Source organism: Podarcis erhardii, assembly GCF_964252035.2.
Source record: "Podarcis erhardii genome assembly, chromosome: 6".
In the NCBI taxonomy this organism is placed as follows: domain Eukaryota; kingdom Metazoa; phylum Chordata; class Lepidosauria; order Squamata; family Lacertidae; genus Podarcis; species Podarcis erhardii.
Window position 1 is genome coordinate 62,034,745 of NC_138510.1, and position 22,842 is coordinate 62,057,586.

Genomic DNA, 22,842 nt, shown 5'->3' on the forward strand with positions numbered 1-22,842 from the left:
ACGATTTGTATATATCCTCCCTTTCATAAAGTTATGGGGTCTTTTCCTGCTAATGGTGCCCACCGTTTCCTCATGAAAGCCAAAGGATTAAAATTACAAAGTGTGCTGCAGAAACACAGTTTGGTAAGGGAAACTAGGGCTACACTGAAGAAAATGAGTATCTTTTTATTCATCTTTACATCAGTGAAGACAGCATGGCACTTTATGATGTGAACACATGGTGGCGCTAAGAGAATAAATTTCTGGCGAACATTACTAGGTAGTAGGTACCAGTGGAAATGTCTATGTGATGTATGAAACGTCCTGCTGATGTCCTGCTTCCCACTATACATGCTTCTCAAAAGCCAGCAATGATCTGTCATAAATGGTAGCAGAACATGCTACTGTATGCACCAATCTGGAGCAGACAATATGCACTGCTAGCAACAGACCAACCAACATCATTTTTACTGGCACGGTGGGCAGGGGCACATTGTTGGAAAAGTGGAATTTAGTCCTAATTATTCCACTTGACTTCCATTGAAGTATGTGTTGGAAGCTGGCCAGAGTGGCTGGGGCAACCCAGCCAAATGGGCAGGGAATGATAATAATAATAAAATAATAATAATAATAATAATAATAATAATAATAATAATAATAATAATAATAATTCTTCAATTGGTCAATACTAGCTGCCTGCTAAAAATCCTAGTAGGATCATCAAGCTCCTCCTTCCCTCTAGGGGTGTGTGCGTGTGTGCGCGCGCAAGGGCAACTTCTATTGCAGTCCTTACATGAAGAGAAAGCTTCTGTAGAGCCTGGAGATGGCAGGGCTTGTACCTGGGACCTTACTACATGCAAAGCATATGCACTACCACTGAGTCACGCCTTTCCCACATTTTGCCACATTTATTTCTGAGCCAGACAGAGCCTTCGGCAGAAAAGGAGAAAGCTGTCCAGGAGCCCAAAACTCGATGATGCATCAGCAGGCTGGACTGAGATCTTGCACAAGGATGAACATCTCCAGGGCTAAATCTGTTTTAAGAGCACTGTCCATACACTCACATTGTGCTAGGCAAAACTGAATTGTACAGAAGGCAGTGAATGCCCTGGTCTTGCAGGTGCTGCAAAGGCTTTGAAAAGGAGAGTGCTCTAGAATTCTTAAAAGGAGATCTACAGATCTCTAGTTTATTCCTGCCTCCAGTTTATACACCATGTGACCTTTTTGCATTTCGGCTGGTGGACCCTTTAACCAAACACCTCCAGAACTTTTACCGGGATCAAATTAAGACTACATCAAAAAGATGTAATGTTAATTGGACTGTCAGGGAACTGCAATTTTCACACCAAAGTTCAGACGTGCCCAGCGCTATGCAGGGGGAAAGGGACATCCTGTAGCAGCATACACACACACCCCCTCACACTTCACAGCCAGGTCATGTTGCAAAAAACAAACAAACCCACAGACCTTCTGCAAAGCACCTCAGTCAAACAAAACCTGCACTCAGAGCCTTATTAGAAGACAAAAAGCATGCCAAGCAAAGCTGCAACCGTAAGTCCTACACCTAACCAACACCCCACCCCAACCATTTCAAACCCCAGCAGGCACTCGTACAACAAAAGGAACCACTGAAGTCACAGGCAGGCATACAAAGCTGCTGCCAAGCGCCAAAAGCCAGAATTGCAATAGCAAAAGTACAAAAGCACAACAGGGGAAAAAATTAAACACAGCAGTACACCAGAGCTACAGTACCTGGCTGGTTTGTGGCTTCTAAAAACACAGCACATGTGGGAAAAATAATCAAAGTGATGGATTAGGGTAGGAGAGGAGTCAGCTTGGAGAACTCCAGAATGCTCTAATGGAGTAAGTGACCAATGGCACACATGCAATTACACCTAGTTACTCTTGGCTGCAACTTGAAGCATCCTATAGCCGTCTTATCAGTGCATTGGTCATCTTCCCTTACAGCACAATCCTATACAAGTCTAGTCAGGAGCAAGTCCCATTGAGTTGAATGACACTTACTACCAGGGAAGTGGGTGTAGGATTGCAACCTCCTTTTCTTTTAAATAAACAACACACGTGTGTGATAGCACTATTCTTATGAGGTTAGTCCTATCTCAGTTCAGGTCCAAACCTGCTCATACTGTGAGGAGCAAGGCAGTCCCTATCTTGGCCAACTGGCCATTTCAACGTTAAAATGTTTGGGTACCAGGCAGAGGGCCTTCTTGGTAGTGGCGCCAGCCCTGTAGAACGCCCTCCCACCAGATGTCAAAGAGAAAAATAACTACCAAACTTTTAGAAGACATCTGAAGGCAGCCCTGTTTAGGGAAGCTTTTAATGTTTAATAGGTTATTGTATTTTAGTGTTCTGTTGGAAGCCGCCCAGAGTGGCTGGGGAAACCCAGCCAGATGGGCGGGGTATAAATAATAAATTATTATTATATTATTATTTTGGGTAAGGTAGCATTACTTGTCAAGTTTTTCCGTGTTCTGTCGCCAGTGAGTCATATCCTTTCTCCATCTCAGGTTCTCTTGACTTCCAAAGGCACTCCCGGAAGGACTTCTTTCTGTCAAGCAAAGGTTTTAAAAAATTGCTTTTAACTTTTTTATCTTTGACTGCTGCGTTTGACGAATTAAATGAGGTATCATGACTACACCCTTCGCACACAATGAATGGTTAACCTCACATTAAATGATTATTGCACTTTAAAATTAATTATCATCAGTGTTGACTAATCCTTTCAATACAAAATGAACCGGCTTCCAAGCAAACGTGTGAGTAAATCAACACTATCTACCAAAACTGGAGAAGGAAACCTTTTTCAACTGGAGGGCCACATTCCTTCATAAACACCCTTCCAGGGGCCACACACCAGGGGTGGACCAGGGGCCTGAGAAAAAAGGGAGCTGGACAACAGATGTAACATTTCCCTTTGTACATTAGGCTACATTTCAGTCACACGCACACAAAATGTGGAGGAGAGACACTGGTTTTACACATATACAATTCCATCCAAATACAGTGGTACCTTAGGTTACATACGCTTCAGGTTACAGACTCCGCTAACCCAGAAATATTACCTCAGGTTAAGAACTTTGCTTTAGGATGAGAACAGAAATCGTGCTCCGGCAGTGTGGCGGCCCTATTAGCTAAAGTGGTGCTTCAGGTTTCAGGTTAAGAACGGACCTCTGGAACGAATTAAGTACTTAACCCGAGGTACCACTGTAGTAAAAGGAACCATCAAAATGCAAGGACATGCAAAGAAGTGCGGAGTACGGTGAGAGCCAGGGTCCTGAATGGGGCATCACCTGGAGGGAGCCTTGAGGGCCAAATGTACAGGTTTGAAGAGCTATATTTGGCCCTCGAGCATGAGGTTCCCCACCTTTGTTCTATAATATCTGATTAACACTATCAGGATAGTTTACTATTCATAAATTAAAGACTAGCTCAGTATCAAGGAATGTCGCATCGCTGACTCCAGAGGGCTCCACTGCAGAGGGCCCAGTACAACCAATATTTCCCCTGCCCTGTCAGAGTAAAGGACTGCTGGCATGGGGCAGCTTTCATGAAAAGCGGACTGAATCACTGCTCCTATACAGGACTCAGTTGGAGGCCGACTGCTGCTGAAGCAACATCCAAGCTCTGCCTCTTTCTGGCATTCAGCCTGAGCCTGCACAAGGCAGATTTGCTTTGCTTGGCCTGCCTTGTCACTCCAGAGGTCAATGCTTGCAGGAGGACTGCGGCCGCTCTCCCTGTCCATCACACAGAGCCGCCTTAGCACAGTGCATGAAGGGGGCCTCCCATTTCAGCCCCTTCTGTCAGGGGAAAGCGTCAACTTACCCAGCTGTCCCCTGCTTCGCCGTACCATTTCTTGCCTCGCCCCGATGCTGCCAAGTATAGCTTCTTCAAGTTTGGCTCTCATGTCTTTTGATTTCTTAAATGTCAGGCTGTTCATTCTTTCAAACACTTTCTTACCCTGAACAGTTCACAAGAAAGAGAATAGAACATAAAACAAGTCAGCCCTTTTTAAAAACAAAGAAAGCCCATTATAATTTAATACAGAAATAAAGCAAATTATTTAGGCAGCTTCCTATATCTAACACAGAATTTGCAGTATCCACAAATTCTACTTCTAATCTTTCTTTTGGGGGAAGCTAAGACAGTTAAACTTGCTACAAAGTGGTATATACTGTATTTCTAGCATTCAGGGCTTCTTTTTCAGTTGGAACTTGCCGGAACTCAGTTCCGGCACTTCTCAGGTGGGACGCCACTGTCATTCTAAAAGAATGAGGGAAGCATTCATGGTAAGTTCCGGCACCTCGTTTTCCTAGAAAAATAGCACTGGTAGTGTTGAATCATCCTACGTTTGCGTTCTTGCCTATCCTTGGCTAACTAGAGAATTGTGAATCATGGAGAAATGGGAATCAATCAGTTGTTCCTTCAGCAAAGCAGAGAAAGACCCTTCCCAGCAAACAGGGAGGAGATGGTACTAACTCAATGGCTCTCAAGAATGTTCAGTGGGTACAATCCCAACCAAGGATTGTATGCTGAGCAAAGCAGGGCAAAGACTCTAGAAGCTCAAAAACAGGAATTTAGTTTCCCTTTCTGATGGGAATTCGGTTTGGTGGAGACTTAAAGGGTGAGAAACACGAAGGAATCATTATTAGAAGATCCACTTTTAACTGAGTAATGGTTGTGTGGTTCTGAATTCAGCAGCAACCATTTTGTGTGAGGGTGCTGTTCCTGACCCCTGCGTATGTTGACAGAGCATGAATAAGCCAAACTTGCCCTGCCCCATGTTCCGGCCACTTCTAGGCTGGCAGCGATGAGCATGTACATGATCGCACATCAATCAGACACATGTAAACTGCTTCCTGCCTGTACTGCTTCACTTCTCTGAAAAGCATGTGAGCATAATTGTCTCGCTGCTACTATACCTTGTATTCGAAGCAAGAAACACAGAGGTAGAGCAAATCCAGTAAACGATTAAGCTGCAGCACAGAAAGGTCCGTGAACCATTTTTGTAGGACACTTTCATCAGCGTTCTTCAGGACCCACAAGAGGCAGATGAGAAGGTTCCGACTTGACTCGGCTGAAAATGTTGAATGTTGCCTATTTGTCTGAAGACACAGGAAGAACCAGTTAGAATCAGGACCACTTCTTCTGTTTGGAATATTACTCAACCAGCTACTCTTCTGTTCTTCTGGAAGGAGTTTGGTTGAATTTATTTTAATTATTAATTATTATTATTTGTATGTTTTATTGTGCCTTAAATATTCTATGGGACAGCCAAGTTATATAAATAATAACATTATTGTAATTATTACACTGGTTTTAAGTACTGGCATAGCCATGAAGTGGATCACTGTGAACTATATATCACTTCAATTCTATCATCTATCTATCTATCTATCTATCTATCTATCTATCTATCTACCTATCATCTATCTGTCTGTCTATCATCTGCTTTCTTGAGAAATATATTTAAAAATGGAATAGAAATCCATTTAAAATTAATTAATTAAATAGTTTAGGTAGTTTGCTACATTTTAACCATTGCTTCACACTGCTATCCTGAAGTGATTTGAAATAATGAAGTATAAAACACACATTTTAAAAATATATATATATATAAAATGCTAAGCCATCTAAAGGAGCACACAATATCCACACAGGATAGACATCAGTAGGCACCAAAATACTCAAACTGATTGAACAGACCTAATGCAACTCCTCTGAATTTTAACTAAAAATGTGTTTCACAATGGAGAAGCAAGGTTTTAAATCTTGATGTGCAGCCAAAGAGTTTATTATTACACCACTATCTCCCAGGAACAGAGATAATTTTGCTGCAGCACAATCTATCTGTCACCTCCTCCCACCCACCCTCTATGTTTCAAGAGAGAGTAGTGCCATCTGTTCTGTGATCAGGACTGCCACCCACTCTTGCTGCTTTGCAAACACAGGACATGCGCATTTGTCTGTTCACAGGCGTTCTAGAGGAAAAACACTTCTCTATACCGATGATGTTAGGAGAAAACTGCTGGGACGGGTGAGTTGTGGGACGGAGGTTCCTGCAATAGCCATGGCAACCGTCTGGCTTATCATGCTTCCACCCTCGCTCTCATAGTCCTCCACTGCTGTGCAGCTTGGCCGTCCACGCTGGTTGTGGTTTTCTGTAGAGAAACAAGCAATTCCCAATGAATCACCACTGCAACAAGGTTATCCCACTCAGCTACCACCCTCCCAAATTTTTCCCTTAAGTATTGTTTAACTTGGAGGCTAAGCAGTAATAACGCCTTTCACACTGGACTGCAAGTGAGCAAGTAAAGCTATGTTCAAGGTACACTCCTAAGTTATCTGGATGAAAGTGTGGCATTGCCTCTTTCCCTGGGTTTAGAATACCAATCATGCAAACAGTTTGCCAATAGAAACATATGAACCTGCCTCCTTCTATGCAGTCCAGCACTGTAGGTTTGTTGTCAGGAGTTGGCATTGTCAGGCAGCTGCCATTCTAGCTGGTGCCCCACTGTGACCCCTAGAGATCCCCAGTTCTCCTCCTCTTCCTCATTGTTGTTGCCTGTTCCCTGGCCTCCTCAGGCATGCCAACAGTAACAAGAACAAGGAGAAGGAAAACTATACTCCTGGACTATGGTACAAACTGGGCCCAGAGATCTAAGGTAAATGGACAGGGAATGGACACACTGGCAGGAAAGTGGACTTTTTGCTCAAGGGCCTTTCAAAATCTGGGACCAACACCAATTCCATACAGAAAATTTGTAAAGTTAGATGTGCTTAGCTTAAACAGCAGAACTGTATCTTGCACTTTCAGGCTGTTAAAATACTGGTGTACAGACAAACCCAACATTTCAGTCAGTGAGCCCACTCAATTATCATCTTGTATGAGGCCCACTTTCCACTAAATTTCTTTTTCAGCAAGGCTTGGAGGGGATCTGATCAATTGGCCCAGATCTGACTGCATCTGCCATTAAAGCTCAATTGCTGTGGGTTTTATTTTTGTTGTGCTTTATTATTGATGTGACTGTATTCCAACTTGACATTACATTTTGATGAAAAGGGGTGTGTGTGTTAGAAATAAAATAAGTAAGAACTCAACATGAGATAGCAACAGGTCAGTGGAGAAGACATTGGCACACATTCTGCTCTGTGTAGCTTTGGGACTATGTGCAAAATTTAATCGCTGATGCAAATTTCCTGAAGATTTAAGCACTCATTTCCTGGATGTCACTGAGGAATCCCTTGGTTTGTTTTTAAGTTATTTGTTCAAGTGAAAGACAGAACTCAGGCAGCAGCACAACATGTCTGGCAGTTAATCTGCCATTTTTCTTAATGCAAAAGGGGAAAAAAAGCATACGAAATACCTGTGAAATCATACAGCTGGGGCACACTCTCCATGATCACACCAATCAGAGGCAGGTACAGTGTAGCCACCCGGGCCTTTACCTGTGGGTCAGAGTACCGTGGGTCGGAGTCATGGCTGGACAGCAAGTTGTGTACCATGTTGATGACTTTCTTATGCAATCCAAACAAACTGTTAAGATACGAGTAGGGTTGGAAGGATTAGTTAATAGTTTTAGAGCAGATAAGACTTGGTAAACACACACCTACACCAACACACTTACACCAACACGCTTACGCTTACTGATACCGCTTTTGTCTGTGTGTGCAGTGTGTCTTACAGTTGCACCCCTGTATTAAAAGATGCCAGTGTTTTGTCACCTGCAGTGAAGTGGTAAATGAATCATGGTCATGGAGCTGGCAATTTCATGGCCCCTGGTTTAACCACTGAAACAGGATTTGTAGATATGCAAACCCTTTAACATTAGTCAAGTGGCCCTCAAACATGGATTTAGCTCCCACCACCTTTGCAGGAGCTAAAAGTGTGAACCAGTTTTACAGATGCTTCTCTCCTGTCTCCACACAGATCAATGGAGCAAATGCTTTTCAGTCAACCGGCATAGTGAAAGTAATGGGTCAATAAGCAGAAGGTCAACCAATGGTGGTTCTCCCAAAGCCCAGTCAATGGGAGCAGGGGTTGCTTATAGATGCCCCTACTGTTCCTTTTTCTCCTGCCGGCTATATACTTGGTTGCTATGGCTCCCTTACCACTTCCTGCCTCTTTGCTCCATTTCGTAAATTTCTTATCAGACTTCTGCATCTTTGCCTTAGTTGCTGCATCCAGAGTCCCTGGTGGCCACCACAACTTGTGATGATCCGGAAGTGTGGCTTGCAACCTAAATATCCACGTACTGAAGACTACACACATGCAAAGAGGTGCTTTTATTTACAAGGCACTACAACAGGCTGCCTGGGGAATCAGAAACCACGTTAAAAACACAGACCTTCTATTTGCCAGATGGGGTTATCTATAACATAAATGTAAGCCAATTACAGAGTTGCAAATCTGCCTGCAGATTTGAGGGCAGGGACCACACACCCCTTTGTAGCTGGGGTTAACGGAAACGGTCAGATTTTTATTAACCTGCATGAACACAATTAGTTTCAAAGAGGAAATTAGTGCCCAGGTCTATGGCAATCAAATCTTAATACTACTACACTTTGGCTGTGATCCAGAGCTCCATGCACCAATAGGGTTCTCATTGACTCTATGGGTTGTAACCTGCTGAAATTAATAAACCTAAATTAGCCATGTCCATCAGCTTCAGTGGGTCTATGCTCAGTAGAACTAGCACTGAATTCAATCTTGTGGTAGATGGAACACCATGAAAGTGACTATGTTTATGGAGAAGCCTACACTCTCACCCTGTATATACATGGCTGCCCATAATACTGATATAAAAAGGCTGCTCTGGTAGGGAAGATCTTTGGATAGCAATCAAAGCAGAGGTGCTGAGCTGGAGAGTGGCTGGGACTTGAGGAAGAACCTGTTTCCTTTCTTTTCCCTCTAATATCACATTTGAACACAGCCCTGCCTAAGGCAGAATTCTGCTTGTGAAACATTAGATCTTCTTTGAATTATTCCATCCCGCCCAGAATAATTGTAAAACTCACCCTTCTGCATCAGGATCCAAAATGACAGTCAGCTCAGTAAGCACCAGGCCTGACAAGTAGTGCTGCTGGCGGAAAGGCACGGACAGTTCAAACATATTTGCAATCTTCTGGTCTTGGACATTCGTTGAGAAACCAGAACTCTGTTATGGAAACAAACACCAACCTTTGTTAAGTTTTATTGTATGTATTTCAGACTGCAACGTATAGACTGCACTGTCCTCCGGACAGGTTACATTTTACGAACAGACCATTTGGGTAATCCTATAAATGTGGCTGGAGCAACTGTAAACAAGAGTCTTGTATAACATACTTAAGACTTTTATTTACAGAACTCTGAAAGACTCCACATACACTCTGCTAAGCTCTCACAAACACTGCTCTCTATTTTTCTGTATTTCCAGTAAGTGAAGCCAGAATTTTCCCAATTCATGAGCTACACCCTATGATAAAGTTTTTTCCATCCTCCTTCTCCTCTTCCTAAAAACTTAAATACAAAGTCAAGGAGCATGAAATATACAAGCAGTACAGACAGTTATGCACAACTTAAATTATCTTCATATACATATAGTATACCTGCTGTGAGTTACGTTTTACTGCTCCAACAATGTGCAATATTAAAATGTGCAATATAGATTTTCTTTCCGTTCACCTTATTTAATTTGTATGCAACAGGTAAGCTTGGTCATGAATTGCATGCGGTTCACATTCTTTCAAAAATTGGATTTATCTAAGCTCTACAGCGTTTTACATAGAGCATTTATGCTGTAATAACCACATGAGACAAATTCCCTCCAGTTTGTGTAAAAAACAAACAAACAATAATTGTTTTTAAGTGCAAGGCTTATAATAAGAGTAAATCTGTCTTCTTATTCTTAACCAATAGTTGATCTCAACAGGACACGACAACTACAAGTGGAAAAAGGTTGAAAAAGGTTTTCTGAAAAGGCTCTTAATTATCGTGGTGGACACTGACCTTAGGATGCTTGGTGAGTGCTGTACCATCTAGTCCTCTGCCAGTCAACCTGGCTGGCTTTATCCAGTAAAGATAGAGGTGCTATGCTCAAAATGGTGCTTGCCTTTCCCTAGGAGATTCTCTGTTCTCCTGGTTGTCCAGCACCCATATATTTCAAAGCAGGCTTCCTCAAACTCGGCCCTCCAGATGTTTTTTGGCCTACAGCTCCCATGATCCCTAGCTAGCAGGCCCAGTGGTCAGGGATGATGGGAATCGTAGTCTCAAAACATCTAGAGGGCCAAGTTTGAGGAAGCCTGATTTAAAGCACTTTCCTCAGTGAGTCTGCATGCTGATTATACAAATGAGCACCAAAGGATAACCTACATTCAAAGAAGAACAGTACTTGGAAAAGGTACTACAAGTACACATTCTACAAGTGCTGCCACCACACACTGGGTTGTTCTTCCCACAAGGCAAGCAATGTCTTTTCTAGGCACCCTGCTCACCTGAGATGTTGCGGAAGACACGGAAGGTGACGGGGATGCTGGGGGTGTCAACAGGCTGCATGGTAAATTCAGAGTAACGTAGTGTTCATGGCTGCAGACGATGCGGAGGAAATCCAACCTCAAGGACACAAGGGTGCTCGGGTTGGGTAAGGAATAAAGCTTGGATGACACCTTGTAAAGACGGGGAAAACAGTTAAAGAGTTACAGGCCACAAGAAGCCACTGCCGCACAGAAATTACAGCTACAATTAATCCTGCATGCGGCTGCTAGACTGACTGGCAGCAGCCACCAGGACCACATAACACATCCTAAAAGACCTACATTGGCTCCCAGTACATTTCCGAGCACAATTCAAAGTGTTGGTGCTGAGCTTTAAAGCCCTACACGGTTTCAGCCCTGTATATCTGAAGGAGCATCTCCACCCCCATCGTTCAGCCTGGACACTGAGGTCCAGCTCCAAGGGCCTTTTGGTGGTTCCTTCACTGAGAGAAGTGAAGCTATAGGGAACCAGACAGAAGGCATTTCGGTAGTTGCACCACCCACTCTGTGGAATGCCCTCCCACCAGATGTCAAACTGGCCCAGTGCCCTGGCCTCCCCTGAAAATGCCAGCCTCAAATTGACAACTGAAAGTGAAGCTCCTGTCACTCCACCAGGCATCTGCTCTGACGAATTCTGCTCCAGAGATGAACTTTCCTTCTGCTCCTACTCTCCTCCTTTCCCCTTCCCTGCTGCAGTTTCCAAAGATTCTCTGCTTTCACCTCACGCCAACCCATCCCCACCTCTTTTTATCCGGAGACTTTACCTGTTTGTAGTACACCTTAGTAAGGCTGAAGACAAATCCTCTGTCCATAACAGTGAGCAGATCGTTTAGGAAGAAGGCTAAGCTAGTGTTGAGCCTTTCAATCATTTCAGCATCCTACATTGGGGTGGGGCAGAAGGGAATGAAAGGAAAGGAACAGAGATAAACACTGAGGCTTCATGCTAAGGCCCTCATCCAAGAATATGTCTTGCATCATCTGGAAGTTATCGTTCAGAATCAGCGGTTAAAATTTTGACAAGAGCACGGCTGAACTTCTTCCATTACCTTCTGAAACCGGGAGACTATATCACTGGCAATTGTGCTGACCAGAGCAGCTATGTCATCCATGAAGCGCTCCGGAAAACGATTCTTCCTTGGAGCATCGAGTTTGTCAGCAAAATACAAATGATGCACCATACTTTTTACCTGGAGGGAACATATATTATAAGTTGCAGTCAGCTGCAAGTGGAGAGGGTCGGGAGAGAAAAAAATCAGCCATGGATAGATAGCACTGTGTTTTGATGCCTTTCTTTAACACAAACCAGTCACAACAATAGCTACAGATCCATCCTGTTTGGTGAGGGGCAGAATTTTCACCTCTAAACATTTCCTGGTGTTTCAAGTGGGGCAAAATACATCCTGTCCTCTCCTTTCAAATTTATTTTTTGTGCGTGTGCCTGCTCCCAGCCCAAGCTGCTGCTGCTGCTTCTTCTGAGCTATGCTTTCCCTTTTTATTTCTTCTTAAAATTACACAGTAAGTAGAGCCAAAGCTCAATGGTACAGCATCTGATTTGCATGCAGAAGGTCCCAGGTTCAATCCCCAGTATCCCCAGGTAGGACTTGATATATACCCAGTCTGGAATCCTGGAGAACTGCTGCCAGTCAGTGTATGCAATACTGAGCTAGATAGACCAAAGGTCTGACTCAGTATAAGACAAGCTTCCTACATGGTGAAGTCAAAGCCCCACATAGCCAATCAGAAGACCTGTTCCCTGCCTTGCCACAATGCAAGAGTGAGCAATGAAACCGGTGCTGGCTCCAAATTTTGTGGGGCCCTTTAATAAGAGGCTTTCAGTGGTATCTCCTTCCTGAGTGGCCTTTCTTCTCAACACCACTGTCGCTGTTCCCCATTCACACCTCCTCTCGCTCTGGGCCCAATCTGAACCACTGGCCAGAAGAAAGATGAAGGCTCATGGCACTGCCCACTCGGGGGAAAACAAGTGAACATAAGCAGATAGTAAATAACAGGGCTGGGCAATAGGCCCCCTCCTGGAATGTAGTCCTTGGCAGCACCCAACCATGCTGACCATCGTCACCCACAGCACCTTGAACGAAATGGCTGCAAGTCATGGAGCATTCTCACAGCTGCCTTCGCAATGGGGATGCCCCCACAAACATTTCTCTACACTCTTCTGAGCCCCTTCTCATCACTGAGGAGACTCTGCAAAACTGTTTTTGAGAAGCCGTCTGCCACCCTCCCTCCTCCAAGGTCCTGTCTCATCTCTAATTCACACTACCTAGTGGAATTATTCAAGGGCATTTCAAGTGTTGCACTAGCACAAGCACCTGGGAAATCAGTGGAATTAAGGTGAAACAGAAGAGAGAGAAAATGAAGCAGATTTCCTTGTTCTCTTACCATAAGCTCGAAGAAGAACCACGCTTGCTGGAGAGCTGCCTCCCGTACACTCCCACTGCAGACAACCCACTGTAAGGCCAGTTCTTCATGAAAAAGCTAGCCAGATTCAAATTCACATTCGGTATCAGTTGCATGATAATTTTCAAACACACAATCCATTAAAAAGACCACAGCAGTAACAGTGGACACACAGGGTTGGTGTGGACATAATACTAAAGCATTATTAGACTTAAGAGAACAAGTCTAGCTTCCCTTAGCTCATATGATCCCTCTCGCCTTCCCCAATGCAGATATATAGAGGAATCTGGAAGCTTTTGATTCTGTTTTTTATTATTATAATTAAGCAAAGCTTGTTGTGTCATTCAAACATGAATGAACTGTGGTTAAGTCTTAACTATGGTGGACAGAAACAAATATGAAGTTGGCTTCTTTTCCCTAACCATAGTCAAGATTAACCAGTTTAAGGTTTGAATGATGTATTAAACTGTACTTAATCTAAAAAGTGGAAGCTTCTAGTCTCCTCTTCACAGGCATAGTGGAGAAGTGGCGAGTCCAGGGGGAGGCCAAGCTCATTCTCATAAAGCTAAATCATGGTTAAGCATTTATGTCCGAACACAGTCACAGTGAAGGATGAGAGTAAGCAAAACAACGAGTGTGAAGGGAACAGCAATGGTAAATGTGCTTTGATGAAATACTTGGGGAACAACATCAGACCACAGTGTGTACTGTGTGAGAGAAATATTTCACATCACCTTGGTCCAGAATTTTATTATCAGTGGGTTTTTTTTTTTTAAATCACTCTTTTTCCCTCAAAATGCTTGCTTTAGTTTTAAACATTTTGCCTAGCCTTTTCGTAACAGAATCAAGAAAAGGAGAACCTCTAAGGTACACAGGATGATACTTTATCAAAGCAAATTATAATTTGCTCTGTGATTCTGGCAAAGATTATAAACATAAGGCATTAGGCTGAATAAATCATCATGAGCTTCTCTCTTCTGGTTCGTGAATTGTTGCCTTCCCTCTTGTTTTTCTTATCTTGGCACCACAAAGGGGCATAATTGACAGCTACTTATGTAGGGATGTTTTGTTGTTTTGTTTCATTTTTAAAAATCAGGCTTTCATAAGGAAGTAGTTCATTCCTAAGCCTGGGGGAGGTGAGAGGGACACTGCTAGAGTGAACATAATCATGCTATCACAGTTGCTTCTGACAACATGCTCCTCTCTCTCATTTTGATCTTACCAGAGGGGCATAAGACAGAACAGCAGAGGTTGACTGGCCACTTGACATGTATGATTTAGTTGAGATTCCTGCATTGCAGGGAGTTGGACTAGATGACCCGCAGGGTCCCCTTCCAATTCTACAATTCTGTTATTCTATGGAACCATGAGGCCCCTGCAACATTAGAACAAACACTTCCCTCAGCGGTGTTAAAAATGCAATTTATGCTTTGGCATGTGGGTAGAGTGCTGCTGAAACTAAATGTAAGATACAGTTCTGAAGCACAAACAGCCTCCCGGAAGAAGATAGGAGGCAGAGGAGGGAAACAGTTCATCCCTGGAAGGTACTTGACAGGAAGGAGCTCCTGTTTGTTCCTCCCCTACCTTCCGTTGCGGTAGGTGGAAAAGACCTGCTTGGGGAGGTTCCTAGCAGGATAAAAGTTTAGCAGTGCTATTATCTCTTCCCCTCGCTTAGAAGAAGTAAAGAATGAATGGGAAGGATGATGGAAAAGATGGCAGGAGTTTTTTCTGGCTCTCATTTATTCGCTCCAAAACTTGTGAAAAACCAAGACAGATAATGGTCTGTGGGAGCCACTGCAGAGCCCACATTTCTTGCGCATCTGCTTAAATCTTTGTACAATTATTGAGAGAATTGTTTAAAATTGGAGAGGGGAACTCTTTTGAAACCATAAGTGAATCTTCTGAAACGTTTTATGACAGCCTGAAGCCCTGATTTTTAACTGAGCAACCTTGGCTCTAAGCTGACTCAGCACTCTCAAAATCAAGACACAAAGGCAGGGAACCCACTAAAGTGTGATGGCTTTAATGGTTTATAGTGACTTAAAACTTCCCTGCCTTCCATACAATGTTTAAATTGTCTTCACTAAAATCTACCTTTTTAGTTGGCAACCGTCCTGTTAATGTTTGTAAGAAACTTGACGTCTCTGTGTGCGAAGACATACGATTACAACTTCGGTCTGTAGCCTACAGAGTGGGAAATGAATGAATGATGACAGCACATTAAAGTTGGTTGCGGGTGACATTTGCAGTTCGGGGGCTACGCACATCAACAAAGTAAACAGAAACATCCAGGTATCAAATTCTTTTGTGCATCTCGTCAAATAAAGGCCCAGTCCGGACAATCATTTGAGGAATCATAAGACAAGATTTATGAAGCTGGGAATGAGTGCAGGGGCCAAGCATCCTTCCCTTCCACCTCCATCCAATTTGGGCATGGAAACCATTCCACACTGTGGAATTCTGGCTTAATGTTCATTAACAAATCAGAAACTAAGTCAGGATGTGATCTAATCCCGGCTTATTTTCCTTGTTTGTTAACCAACATTAAGACATTGTTCCTCAGTTTTGATACAAAAACCAGGATCTTTACACCAAAGCTGTCGTGCAGCATGAGGAGAAGAGGGGAGAGAAGGGGAGCTTGACCCTGACTTCATAAGCCATGGCTTACAAAGTCTCAAATGCAATTTGTTTAGCAAAACATCTGCAGGGTTTAGGGCTCAGGCTTCTTTAAAATCAAGTGCAAAGTTTTTGCATAAAGATATGTATTGTTGCAAAGCATGAAACTGGTGTGTAGCAGCATTATATTCTCTTGACGTGTATATTAAGAAAACAGTGTACTTTAAGATATCAGCGCCATTCCTTCCAGCTTAAACAAATGCGGGGTTCTTACCTCCAAAGTATAATCCAATACCAATGGTTATTGCTCTAAATGCGACTTTTTTGATTCTTAAATCTGGTTTTTATTTTGACTGCTTTTTGACTAGAATGATGTTCATTTCTATCAGGTTTGTTTGGGCTTGAAAAAATGTTGTTTTGCTTTTGTAGATAAAGCTGAGAGGTATGTTCAACTGACTTCAACCCATTCATTTGTTGGTACAAATATCCAATAAATCAATAATCATGCAGTGTTAAGAAGCAAGCAGCTAAGGTTATAGTGTCAAGACCCTACATAGTTCATACTTTGCAACAAAGGTATCTCTTATGACACCCCCCACAGTATCCAAATGTTATTAGCTGAGATGAAGATCTAGCATATACAACAATGCCGTTTTAATTGCAGTCACCTATTCACATGACAAAAGGAGGAGGGGTGGATGAGGAAGAAAAATGCATTATGAAAATGGTAAAAAGGAAAAGTGTCATGTTACCAAAACAACAACAACAACAACAACAACAACTACTTATATTTGGGGGAGGGGATTCTTAGTACATGTTTCCATTAGGAATATGTGTCACCTAACAATTCAGAACTTTTGTAGTGGTAGATTATAAAGAAAGGGGGAAAGGAAAATAAATTATATAGCATCATCATTTCACAAACCCAGAAACAACTGAAACACAAAGCGAGGACAAACAGTGGTGGCAAGTGGGTGGTTTTTCATGCAGTGTGGCGGTGGTGGGGGTGGGGAATGAGGACATGGAACTCTTCAAAATAGATAAAGGCAAGTCAAGGAGACCACAGTGTAAACTTGGGGGGATAAGATGTTCTATAAGGTAATATTAGCCAAGGCAAGAAGAAAGCTCTAATGTAGACACCACCTGTGTAGTCTCTGCACTTGGACTGGGGTTGGATCCCCATGGGGCAGCTTTTGGAACACCAGTGTTTACCCAGGAATTGGAGCGGTCTAAGCCCTGGGCATATAACAGAAAGCAGCAGGGAAAGGAAAGAAATGTTACATGTTGCATGCCACACAGTACAGGAAAACACAGAGAAAATCAATTCCTTCAAAGAAACCCAGAGTGCATTCCATACAATTAGTACTGTTAAAACTAACTACGTTTTAGTCCAACGGGTTATTTCTCTCATTTCCTCATCACACACGAGCTCACATGCTAAAAAGATGGATATCTTCAATAAAGGGCATCTTTTCAAATTTCCCTATTTTTATTGATTTTTAAAAAATATATAAGAAAAGCACTCTCATAAATATATGTATGATGCTGTATCTATAGGCCCAGATCCAAATAAAGCCAGTCACACTGAAATTAGTGGAACTTATAAATGAGTTGCAGTTAAACTTGTCTTATAAATTTCAGTGAGATTTAGGAGCAGCTAATTTTGCCTGAATTTGGGTCATTGATTACATCTTAAAGAAACCATTTTTGTGGGTTTTTAAACAAATACAAGAACCATTAAACATTTATCCAGCAGTACATCTAATGGTGTTTGTTCTAGCCATTGACTTTAGACATAAACTTACATATTCAATGTTCAAACATATTACTTAACATAACCTCTCCACTGAGACTATTGAGCGGTTGGTGTAACAAGGATTTTATCTTATTACTTCAAAGAAAGTAGCCTCATCAGGCCTCTCTTCACCAGCTCAGACTAATGAAACCTGTCCACATACATTTCTGGGCACACAAAAATCGATATCTGAACACAGATGCACCCAAATTGCTGTTTCAAAAGTTTCCTAGTTTCCTGTAAATTGCTACAGCCATCCTGTTGGCATTTTATACTTGGACCAAAGGTCCCTGAACCAAACACTGGCAGATAAATAATGAATAAACAATCCAAGTCTCAGAGTCAAAATTTATAAACCATGAAGCAATATGAAAGCACTCTTAGGAGTTTAGAAACTTGCAGTAACTAAAGTTCAACAAGCTGGGGCAAGAACAGTCCTGCAATCAAAATTTCTGTAAGATGCGGTTTGTGGTTGGTTGGTGTTCCACCTGCCTTTTAAAAATCCATTGGCCAGTCTGAGTGCCAATCATGTCCTTGTATTGTATTCCTCCTTCCACTCCCCCAGCTCCCACCTCACACTCCCTCACCCCCTGGGTGCAGGGCACGAACTGGAATAATCCAATCCATAATTTAGACCCAATCTATATTTTTTTCTAAAGCAAAACAGGATTTCAAAAGCATAGCAAAAAGCCCCAAATCAGATTTTGGTCGGGGAAAGAAATCATGACACTTCCAAAGCAAAATTGAGGGTTTCCACTGATTTTGATGTGCCCAGAGTTTTACAATATCTCTGCCAGGCTGTCGCATTACTCCTTCCAGCTTATTAAAAAGCAGAATATGTTTCTGTAAGAAAGCTTCTATCCATTTTTATTGCCAAATTACTCAAGGCCAGGCAGCTCACATAAAACTTATCATATCCAAGGTAAATTCCATGTGCACATCACTCCCTCAGGCATTTCACAAAAAGGTCAAGGTGGTTTAATTAGCAAGACCATCAAATGGATACTTAAATATTCTGAGCTCTCCCAGTCAAAGCCTTTAATGTTTAATAAGAACAACACGTGTCGCTTTTTGGGGTGAAATGGTTTTTTTTTTAATCATTCAAAAATTATTAAATTCTTTGGTGCTTCCATTTCCATCTTGCCCTTTTATACAAACGGGGCGATGACTTAAAAAAATAAAGTGCCTTCGATTGATTTTTCATGTAACTGGGTGTAAAACGCTTTTAAAGTGGCTCATAAAATAATTTGGACCGAAAGGAAAAAGTAAAGGTCAGAACTTCACAATAAAAGAGTCTGCTCTTTCGTTGCCTTTGTCCTTGTACAGGTAGAGCACCTTGAAAAGTAACCTGCTTACGGCTGCAAACACCCTTTGAGCGCTGCCTTCCTGAACAAGCAAGGACATCACGGCACATTTTAAAGTACAAGCTGCATCCAATTTAGGGCGGAAAACACTGCCTGGACCTCAGTGGGGTTTGAAAATGTAAGAGATTAACTACCTGAATAGGGTTTAGGAATTAAAAATATTGGGCTATCACCCTCAGCTAAGTGCAATCCTACCTTACTCCCGATGATTGATCGGACTTCATCATCAGGCGAGGTTGGAGTGCCAGAGATATCTGGGTTGCTGTTGCTAAGGCTCCTGGAGCGATTCAAGTTTAGGCTTGCTGGTCTGACAGCAGAACGAGCCATGGTGGCGTAATGGACTGATCCTCCCAAGCCACCTGAACCTAAAACAATGAAGCACAATATAACTCAACAAGGTGGCATGAGGCGGAATACCGTATACCAAACCAACACTAGTTCCACTTCAAGTACCAGTCACTTCCACAGCTTCCTCAATGGCACTGTTGGCAGATCCCTTGGGTTCAAGTCATCCTTTGTGTTGCCTTCACTTCCCATCGGTCTCTGAAAATGATTGCCTTTGAAGCTTTCAAAGGAGGGACTGGAAGCCCCAGCTGGTCTGAAATTCATGCAGTGCCTTCATCAAGATGCCTGCACTTACTCAGTGGTGAGGAAAAGAGCCTGAACAGATGAGCCTTTATTCAACAAACCACAAGGGAAGGAAGATCTTTTGACACCACCCATTCCAGCTGAAGCTGCTTGTATCCCACAGAAATATGTTCCTTGAGGTTGTGGGACCACTCAGCATGGGTGGACAGGAGATGGGGAGCAACCATGTGGAGGTGGAAACTGGGAAGCATTAGGGACTCTGGTGCATCGAAGCAATGGTTGTGTGCACCGCCCTTTGTGTCAACTAACTCACATGTTCTCTTGCAAAAACTAGGCTCAGCCTCTGACAAACCCCAAGACGACTAACACCTGGAAAAGCATGCCCAGCAGTTCCAACCTTTACCTCCCAAAAAGAGAACCTACCTGAAGATGGGGAATTGGGAAAGGTGTTTGGCAAGCGAAAAACGTAATAAATATATGAGGTGAGGAGGTTGTTTCTGCCATGCTGGTCTTGGTTTCCTTCAAGGTTTTTGTGGAGTCTGTTTACAATAGAGGCCATGGCTTCAAAAGACGCTTGACCCAGATTTACTAAAAATAAATAAATCAAGCAGTTCAACATTTATCAATATAGGTAACCTCACTATCACAACAGCTTTTTTTTTTTTAAGCTAAGCCCACATTCATTTCTCATGAAAAACATTTCCAGAGGAGCTTAAGTATTTTGAAATTTAACCCTTAGTGGGGAGAGCAAGCACTTGAATTATTAAGTCTTTCTAGGATGCTGAATAGTTTATACTGTATAGCATAAATTATAAGTTCCATCAAGGAATTGGGTAAGAAATGGTTCAGGCAGCATGCCAATCAGAAAGATTGGAATCCAAATTGGTGCACTGTGGTCACAAAAAGGTTTTAGATGCAGCAGAGGTGTTTTCTAACGGAATAGAAAGAGAGATATTTTTTGCCATTTCTTCCTTCCCCCTACACTTCCCCCCATTCCACCTTCCACCCTGTTCTGGAAGATCTCTCAACTGCCTGAAGCTGAATTTTTTTAAGGTGCTAGGAGTGGCAAAAGGAAAGAAATCGCCTCTCCTCCTCGTCCATTAATGGACACCCCCACTGATCAAAGGACACCAACTGGAAATCACTAACTGTTGCAGTCAAAATGTTTAGCTCCCTTCCATTTCAATCCTCTACCACAGCTAACAAGCATACATATGTGATACATATGAAAAGGTATTGAGATGGATGGGGAAATGTTACATGTATCATAACTGGCCAAATATAATACACTGTTGTCCCTGGGATGACTTCATAGTAATTTCAATTATCCGCACTACAGTACAAAGGAAAAGGCACTGAACGTCAAGCCAGCTCTGGCGTATTCTATTGAGAGTAACACAGAAACACACACATGGTGAACTCCAAACATCTCCTAATTCCATTCATCGAGACTTCCAATCAATGATGGCCCCCAAATGTTACAGGTGAACAATGAAAGCATCCTTGAACATGTCCACGAAGAACAAAAGGGCTACATGTGATTATGGCAGTTTAAAGTGTGAATGAATTAATGCAGCAGGGAGTGTTCGCTCCAAGGTCTATCATGTTTTTTAAAAACCCAAGCATAAATAAAATACCTATTTGGCCAGCAATGATAGGAGGTCGTACAACCAAGAGGATCAGTTTGTCAAGCAAGAGATGGAGAAATCGCACCACAGGCTCCAGCTGAGAGGAATTCAGTGCCAAAATGCTGCTCTTCAGTTCATTCTCCAAGTTGTTTTCCATAATTCTCATGTCGCCTATCCGCACAGGGAACATGTGTTCATCCAGGGCATGAACAAGGGCAAAGAACTTGTCAAGGTAAGGGTCCTGTATAGACAAAAGTCCCAACAAAATATACTAAGTCATGTTACTTCAAAAGCGAATTATATCCTTTGTCTAAACAAAAAATACATTTCTCTGTAAGTGAGAGAGATAGGAGAAATTATATCTAGATTGGATTCAAGCCTTTCTCATGTAGGGACTGCTATGAATACATACCTGTGTATGAATAGATGACACAGCAACTATTTCTACATTAAAAACTCCCTTATGGTTATCTACCCACTTCATTCCAGGCAGCGGCACCTGAGGGTGGGGAGGAAGCAAATAATAAAAGCATTCAGGAGTCTGATTACAAAGCAGAAATATCAATTACAGATAGGTCTAGCAAAAGCAGGCACTCCATTCAATATTAGACATGGAAGATATGAACATCTTTTAAAGCTTGCTGTCTAAGTAAGGAGTCAGAATATTTCAGATGCCTACTGGTTAAATTGTCATTAGCGCAAGGAACTACTGACCTCTGGAGAGAGCACAGAGTATGCCTGAGGTGGTTTCTCTAGCGAAACAGGGAGAAGGAACTGACCGGTTTTCAAACGTCCATTCTGAAGCATTGGTATCCACTGTTAACGGGGGGAAGAAGGCAAAATATCTCATTTGTACACAGGGTATGTCCAATTCATCCAATGTAATAATAATAAAACTTATCTGAAGGTACAGGACAAGAAAAACAAACTATCAGAATCACAATGATTTGGGTTCAAGAGTGCATGGACTTTGTGTTGAGTGGTATATGCTCCAATTCTTACTCCAAAACAGGGTTGCAGGCCACAATCCCAGAGGCCTCCAGGTTCCCCCCAGGCCATGCCCCCTTTCCCCAGGCAGTGCCCCTCACTGGCCCTGCCCTGCATCCTTCTTAAGTGCCTTTGCCTTGCTCGTATTAGTCTCTGAATGGTGGTAATGCCTGTGTGGTGCTCTGATTTTTGCTGGGCTGGTATGGAGTCTACTGGACAAAGGAAAGAACATCTGTTGCTCCAGAAACATTTGGCCCTGGCCCCACCTGCCCCATGCATGCACCCCCCAGAAGGTTGTCCATGAGGTAATGTGGCCATTGGTTTGAAACAGATTCCCTGCCGCTGCTCTAAAAGGAAAAGGTAGAAGGAAATGTAAGACTGAAAAATGGAAAGCATGAAAGGAACACTTCAAACTAAAGTGGGAACACAAAGGTTCATTTTTATAGAACAAAACTCAGAATAAACCCAAATTGTATTATAAGAATATATCTTTCTGTCCACCGCCAGCTTGTCTCTGTTCTTGTTCCCAATTCTGAGTACCACAGTGGGTGGTCACTTTCAACCTAGTCACACAACATTGAGCTCTCAGTGACATCAAAGAGTCAGAAATTACTGGAATACAGAAATAACCTGAACCAAACAAAATTAAAAAAAAATTCTGTGGCTCTCCTCCTCCCTTCCTGCTCCCAGATGAAAAATGAAAGGAGTGGGGAGTAAAAGGGAGAGAGAGGATTTGTGGGATAAATGGTTTGTTTCTCTGTGCGCTTTTACCGTGTATCCAACAGGCGTCTCCAGAGGAGTATTTTGTTTTTGTTGGCAACTGACATGATAAAAAGTGAAAAGCAGGTGGTGGTGGTCAGTTAAAGTAGCAGGGAGTTTAATCTTGATTTCTTCGTGAAAATCAGGAGATCTGTTGAGATAAAAAAAAAAATCATCT

At 42.5% G+C, this 22,842-nt stretch overlaps 1 protein-coding gene across 13 annotated transcripts in view; it reads right to left on the bottom strand.

Moving 5' to 3' along the window:
* Nucleotides 1–22,842, bottom strand: part of DOCK7 (dedicator of cytokinesis 7) — a 110,941-nt gene that overhangs the window by 22,432 nt on the left and 65,667 nt on the right. For 5 of the 13 annotated variants that reach the window (XM_081867102.1, XM_081867099.1, XM_081867094.1 and 2 more), the window contains exons 17-35: nucleotides 22,677–22,815; nucleotides 21,633–21,734; nucleotides 21,331–21,417; nucleotides 20,928–21,159; nucleotides 19,714–19,878; nucleotides 18,898–19,067; nucleotides 16,687–16,779; nucleotides 15,022–15,111; nucleotides 12,910–13,005; nucleotides 11,559–11,699; nucleotides 11,277–11,390; nucleotides 10,474–10,644; nucleotides 9,016–9,155; nucleotides 7,365–7,534; nucleotides 6,004–6,158; nucleotides 4,920–5,102; nucleotides 3,823–3,958; nucleotides 2,452–2,548; nucleotides 1,732–1,749 (exon numbers count right to left, since the gene is read on the bottom strand). In XM_081867102.1, coding sequence (XP_081723228.1) covers nucleotides 1,732–1,749; nucleotides 2,452–2,548; nucleotides 3,823–3,958; nucleotides 4,920–5,102; nucleotides 6,004–6,158; nucleotides 7,365–7,534; nucleotides 9,016–9,155; nucleotides 10,474–10,644; nucleotides 11,277–11,390; nucleotides 11,559–11,699; nucleotides 12,910–13,005; nucleotides 15,022–15,111; nucleotides 16,687–16,779; nucleotides 18,898–19,067; nucleotides 19,714–19,878; nucleotides 20,928–21,159; nucleotides 21,331–21,417; nucleotides 21,633–21,734; nucleotides 22,677–22,815 — 2,499 coding nt within the window. The remainder of the gene's footprint in view (nucleotides 1–1,731; nucleotides 1,750–2,451; nucleotides 2,549–3,822; nucleotides 3,959–4,919; nucleotides 5,103–6,003; nucleotides 6,159–7,364; nucleotides 7,535–9,015; nucleotides 9,156–10,473; nucleotides 10,645–11,276; nucleotides 11,391–11,558; nucleotides 11,700–12,909; nucleotides 13,006–15,021; nucleotides 15,112–16,686; nucleotides 16,780–18,897; nucleotides 19,068–19,713; nucleotides 19,879–20,927; nucleotides 21,160–21,330; nucleotides 21,418–21,632; nucleotides 21,735–22,676; nucleotides 22,816–22,842) is intronic. The other 8 variants (XM_081867105.1, XM_081867103.1, XM_081867101.1 and 5 more) reach the window with 4 other exon arrangements.